The sequence below is a fragment of the Condylura cristata genome, unplaced genomic scaffold (genome assembly GCF_000260355.1).
Source record: "Condylura cristata isolate star-nosed mole 26May11 unplaced genomic scaffold, ConCri1.0 scaffold00012, whole genome shotgun sequence".
NCBI classification, from domain to species: domain Eukaryota; kingdom Metazoa; phylum Chordata; class Mammalia; order Eulipotyphla; family Talpidae; genus Condylura; species Condylura cristata.
This window is the reverse complement of record NW_004567113.1, coordinates 56095569-56101746: the sequence shown is the minus strand read 5'-3', so window position 1 is coordinate 56101746 and position 6178 is coordinate 56095569. Positions and strand designations below refer to the sequence as shown.

Sequence of the window (6178 nt, the reverse complement as noted above, 5' to 3'; positions counted from 1 at the left end):
CGGGGCGCGGGCGCGGGAGCGCAGCCCGGGCCGGTGCAGACGCCAGAGGGGCCCCCCTTCTCTGGGCTATTCTGAGATGTCTTCTGTGCAGAAAATGTCTGTTTAGCTCAAACTCGTAAACTACCTAATCATTTTGTATCCTTGCGTAAAATCATAAAAATGGTCAATTTTAAGCGATTCAGGCTGACTTCCCAACACTCATCTCTCACTGTCTGTCCCCGCTCGCTCTCGCTGCTGCTGCGGCCGCCGGTGGCTTCGAGCCTGGGCAATCCATCGCTCTCCAGCCCCCCGCACGAGGACACTTACCTCTTCCAGCCGCCCTGGAGGAACTGGATCATCTTCGTAAGCAGGAAACTGACAACCTGCTTTGCAACTGCAAAAATTATTAACTTCTTCCTCACACTGAGCCATTATTTTACAATTTGCTTCTGAACTTCCCAGGCCGATCTCCAGGGAGTCGCCGGCGCTGCACCCCACACACGGACTCTGCCCCCCTGCCGGAAGCGCCCCAGTCGATTCCTCCTGGGAGTCCAGGGACGTCTGAGCACTCTTTTCCATCCCCGATTTCTTCAACCTGGGAAGGAACTTTCCAGACTCCAGCTCTGACTTCCCGTAGTAATGGCCTTCTTTCTCGGCATCTTCCTCCAGCGGCTTGAGGTCAGCCTGTGCATCCTCAAACCCGTCAGCCTGAGGAGGGAGGGGAACATTTGCTTCATCTTTCTCAGATTCAAATTCCGACTCGCTTCCTGCTCCCGGGGACAGCTCAGACGCAGAAATTGGGCGGAAGTGAGTTCGAGGGGAGATGCGAATGGCCCGGTACTGTGTCCTGTCAACACCACAGATCCTGGGGTGCAGCGCCTCGCTGTCTGAGTCAGAGCAGAGGATTGATTTCGGCTTAAAACTGGGGCTGAAAGATGCAATCCCTTCCGGTTCAAACGAACATTCTACATGAAGGACTTGTGAAAATGGATTGGTCAAGTCAAAGGAGGAGAAGGAATATTCAAGCCCAGGGTCTTCCACTTGGAAGTCACTGCAAGCTCCCAGTAAGTCTTCATGGAAGATAAAAGAGAGCCCCTTGTTCAACCCATTTTCCCCACGCTTCGGCTGGTCGCTCTGCCCAAGTGACACGCAAGGTCTCCACAGCTGCCTGTGGCCGGGGGCGCCGCCGCCCCCCGGGGTCGTGAAGACGTCCGTCCCGGCGATCGTCACCACGTCGGACGCGGCGCCCTGCAGCAGGCTGCCCTTCGGGTGGCCGGGGGGCACCACCGCCCACTCCCCGTCGCTCGCGAAGGCCTTGAGCTCCCCGTAGACACCCCCGAGAATGAACGCGCTCCCCTTATCTTGGGCTACGTCCCAGGGCCTGGAGGGAGTGGTGTAGTCGCCAGCGTCCACCGGCGGGAGCTCGCTGGGCACAAAGGCCCCCTTCTCGGGGCGCGCCCTCTGCCCCTCCCACAGGCGGTACTCCGACCTCTGCACGGCCCTCCCGGGCGCCTGCAGGGGCCCCACGCGCGCGGCGGCCTGCACGCAGCCGCAGGGGTTGTTTAGGTCTGTGGGGAACGGCGCGCCGTCCACCCCCTCGATGTCCGCCGCGGCCACAGAACTCCTGCCCGCCATCTCCGCCCAGATGTCCTTGATGACCCCTGAGCTGTAGCCGCCGCCACGCGGGCTGCTCCCGCCTCCTCCCTGCGAAGGTTCGAAGGTTTTGTGTTCTGTTTTCTGTTCGAGCTGAATACCACAGACAGATTCTAGTTTAGATCTCTTTTTGAAAACTAAAGTAGGAATTTCTGCTAAAGTTCTACTGTTTTGCTGGCAAGTTTCATCTTGCAAAAAATCTAGAAGCTCTTCATCTACATAGTTGGACGAGACTCGAGGAACTACGTAATTCATGTCTTCTGCGTTAAACTGAGTGGACTCCTCAAACTGAACGCTCAGTGTCTCATTGTCTGAACGTGTCTCTTCTGAATGGGACCACGGGCTGCACGTTCTCGTTGAGAGATTTGAACAGTGTTCATTTTCTTCAAAGGCACTATTTTTGGTCCATATTAGCAACCTAGACTGCGTTTTCCCAAACATATTAGCACTGGAATCCGTATTTTCATTTCCCAAGTTGAGTGTTTCAAGAGAAAATGGTAAAACAGAATTACTGCATTGCACTTCAAACACTGAAAAACAAGAGTTGATGCCAGATCCTTCGTTAGCATCCGAGAAGCGCTCCTGGCTGCCGGCGAGCGGGTGCGGCTCGAGCGGCGCGCGGTCCAGGAGCGGGGAGAGTCGGATCGGAGAATCGCCTCCGAAACTCTCCCCGTCGGCGTCGCCGGAGCTGGACGAGCAGCAGTCCCAGAACTGAGCCAGACCGCCGAGGTCCTGCAGGAAGAAGCCCTCGGCACCCAAAGGGCTGGCGGGGTCTGTCCATATTGCACGATCCCCTTGCAGCTCCATCCCATCTAACACTATGCAACATTCTGCCTCAAAATCTGCCGTCTCTTTGCTTTGCTGTCGAATCATGTTCAGAATCCGACTTTCTCCTTGCGTTGTCTCTGAGGCACCAGGATCCAACATGGATTGATCGATATCCGCTTCATAGAAGTGGGTTAACTCTGACAGATGAATGTCATCCGAGTAGTTGCTGTCCTCTGGGAGAGAACAGAAGGAGGTCCCGGTGAGGTCGAGATCCTCGTTCACGACCGCGGGCATTTCCACGAAGTGGCCGTCGACGAACGTGCCCGCCGGGAGGTGCGCTCTCCGCCCCGCGCCACCGCCGACGCACAGGCCGCGCACGGACTGGCACAGCTCCTCCACGGCCCCGGCCGCCGGGCCGCCGGCGTCCGGCCTGGCGCGGTACGTGGTCTCCAGCTTGCTCTTCCTGCTCAGGGGCGCAAAGCACTCGGCGAGCGGCTCGGTGTACCACAGAGGCTCCTCCTTGTACTCCTCCTCGTCCCTGCCGTCCAGGCACAGGTCTCCGCCCTCCGTGCTGCCCGCGTCCTTCCTCCCCATCTCCTTCAAGGGCCGCTTACCCCGCCTGCACGGCTGCTTGCTGGAGCCGCCGCCGCCGCCAGCGTGCGAGCCTCTGTCCGCCTTCTCGCCGGGCTTCAGAGACAGCCTGTTCTGCCCGTTCCGCCCTTTCTTGCTCCGACTTTCTCGGGTCTTGTGTCGCACCTTCACACACCTCGCGGGCGCTCTCAGCTCTCCCCGGTCACCGCCGGAGCCGGAGCCCGCCTCGCTGGAGCCGGAAGACCACGTGCGAGGCCGAGCCTTGCCTTCGGGTTTATGTCGGGGTTGCTTCTTGTGCAGAGCAGGCTTGCCGTCCGCTGTGCCGGGACTGAGCGTGTTCTCCTTCTCGTCTCTGCTTCTGCTCTGGGCTTCCTCGTGGGCGGTGCTGGGCGCTTCATGGCGCCTGCCCTTGATGGCCTCGCCCTCACTGTTGCAGTCCTTGGGAGAGGACGTGTCTGTGCTGGCTGGGGGCGCCGTGGATGACGAAGAAGAGCGAGAGTAAGAGCAGACTGGAGACTTGTTCCACACCGTCATGATTTCCTGCAAGCAGACTGGCTTCTCCGAAAGAGGCGGGAATGCTTCGTAGTACCTGGAAAGACAGAACCGAGTTCAAACCGTGAGCACGAGCCCGAGGCAGCCCAGTGCCCCGGTGGCGCGTGGCCAGCTCGCTGGGGCCCCCGACGCCGACCCCCCCCACTCGCGGCTGGCTTCCACGGGCTCTGAGCACAGCAACGCGTGCCTGCCCCACCTCTCCCTCTGACCAGCGCCGAGAGGCCCTACGAAGCTGTGTAAGATGACAGCTTTTATCTTCAAAGTCTGAATTTTAATTTAAGAAGTCAAAAATGACAAACATTGCATGAGAAATGTAACTTCACTGAGACTGAGTTTGAACCTCAACTACTTAGCATGCTTGTGGTGTTAAGCTAACTAGCCAGGCCCGGGGCCGTTTCCTCAACTCTAACAAGGCGATCACGAATGACCTCACCAGGCCCTTGAGCGCCTTGGGGACAGACGCAGTTGCAAAGGTGGACAGCAAGGCGGTCCAGGACGCGCACTGGATGCCACAGTCCCCAGGCCCCACGCTGCCTGGCCCTGGGGCCCTGGGCGTGCCAGGGGCTGACGGACCCTGTGGGGTGCTCTGGGGAGTCAGGGCAGCAGCGCATGACACGAGTCAGAGGCCTTGCTGAGGGGGCGCTGTCTTCACTGTCACTATGTCCCGAGAGCCGGAGAAACGGCAGGGATCACCGCACGCGAGTGCAGAGGAGGAGGCTGGCGAGGCGAGAGCACGCAGAGAAAGCAAGCAAAAGTTCTAGAAAGGCAGCGTTGGCCCACTCCAGGGCTGAGGTGTGGGGGCCTGCTTGAGGGCATGGCCTCCTCACTGTGCTCACAGCATGGAGCCTGACCAGCCACAACTGGGCAAGCCAGGAGGCTGGCCGGCTCCCGGGAGCATGGAGCCAAGGCCCGGCGAGCTGTCTCCGCGAGGGACGGGCAGCCGCAGCTAACGGCGGGGTGGGACAGAGGCCAAAGGAGGCGTCCGGCCTCGGGCTGGCCACCGGGGACCGCGTCCTGCAGGCAACTGTCAAGGTCACTTGTGAAGTCGTAGAGGGTTTCATGAGGCCTAATCCTACACTTGACTCTCCAGTTTCAGTCTCTCCCCAAACTGCTGAACAGAAACCTGTGAGCCTCATGTGTGCTTTTTCAAGCTCTAGGGATCACATCAAAAATGTAAGATACAGCTATTATTAAAAAAAAAAAAAAAAATTTAAAAGATTTAAAAAAGTGTAAGAGAAATTTACATGAATTTCAGTTACCTTGCGAACCAAGCGCACCTATGATTTCGGCATTTCCACGTGAAGTTAACACCAAAGGGCGCTCAGGCGATGCCTCACACCGCGCTCTCTGCTCTAGCAAAACTCGCCCCACACAGCTTGCGCGCCCGCAGGCCGCAGGGCTCCGGCCAGCTGTCCAGACAGGGCAGCCACACAGGCCACCCAGACGCTCCCAGCCCCAGGGCTGCAGCGAAACAGGCACCAGGAAGCCCGCTTCCGCGGCGGCCGGCCTTGACGCTGACCCCAGGGAGCACGCTGGCAGCATCCGGAGACGGAGCCCGCGGTCACTGACCTGCCCTGTCCCCTCTGTCACTGGCAGGGGACAGGCCAGGCACGACCCCTGACAGCTGTCCCGAGGCCCAGAGTGCGCTCCAGTGTGTGAAGCGAACGCAGCCCGAGCTGCGGTTCCACTCACTGATTCACAGCAGCTGTTCAACCTGCACCGTACCCAGCCCTGAATTCGGGGTGATGGCGAGCATGCAGCCAGTGTCTCCTGTGTCATAAAACGTGAAACTAAAGAGAAGGTGCGCAGAACCAGCAAGCCCCGCAGCAGCCAGCGTGGCCAGAGCGCCCACTGCGTCTTACATACATCTCCACTTGATCCTTCGCCGGAGGGGATAACTCTGCCTCTGGGGAGGACGAGCCTTCGAGCTTCTTGTGAATCTTCTCTTCTGTTGTGAAACAAAAATTCAGACACATTTACCTTATATGTAGTGAACAAATGCTTGTGTTTTAAACGTTTTTCATGCAACTGTACTCAGAAATTACACAGGCTTTGTGGTTTATAAAGACCTCTAGAGCAGTTTCCTTTTTCTTTTAAAGATCTGTATCTTATTTATTTATGCATACAAGAACTAGGGTGTAGGGTGGGGTGGTGGTAAGAGGATCCACCAGAGACAGAGTGGGGAGCAGGACAGGTGGAGCCACTCAGACCTCTGCTGAGGGGAGCAGAAGGCAAGACAGGAGAGGTCTGCTGCGCCCTCCTTCCAGGGACCAAACTCAGGCTGCAGGGGCTGGCGAGAGCTTCATAGTGCCAAGACATGTAACCTTGAGCCGCTAGGGAGCCCCAGTTTGTCTTATTAAAAAAGGGAAAGATCTGGCCCTCCCTGGTGGCGCAGCGGGTTAAAGCACAGCACTGAGAAGCTAAAGCCATTTCCGCATGAGTTCGATCCCCAGGAGGGGACCACATGGCACAGACCTGACCGGCCCGCTGCTCCCCTCAGCAGTGTACTTCGTCGATCTGCCTGTTCTGTTCCCCACTCTGTATCTGGGGAAGCCTCTCACTACCCCTGAGCCTCTGGCCTGTACCCCAGTTCTGTATGAACAAATAAATAAAAATCTTTAAAAAAAAAAAAAAA

General features: G+C 57.9%; 1 protein-coding gene across 2 annotated transcripts in view; it reads right to left on the bottom strand.

The window, feature by feature from the left end:
• Positions 1-6178, bottom strand: part of KIAA0232 (KIAA0232 ortholog) — a 42014-nt gene that overhangs the window by 7661 nt on the left and 28175 nt on the right. For both annotated transcript variants that reach the window (XM_012724193.1, XM_012724194.1), the window contains exons 5-6: positions 5410-5491; positions 307-3580 (exon numbers count right to left, since the gene is read on the bottom strand). In XM_012724193.1, coding sequence (XP_012579647.1) covers positions 307-3580; positions 5410-5491 — 3356 coding nt within the window. The remainder of the gene's footprint in view (positions 1-306; positions 3581-5409; positions 5492-6178) is intronic.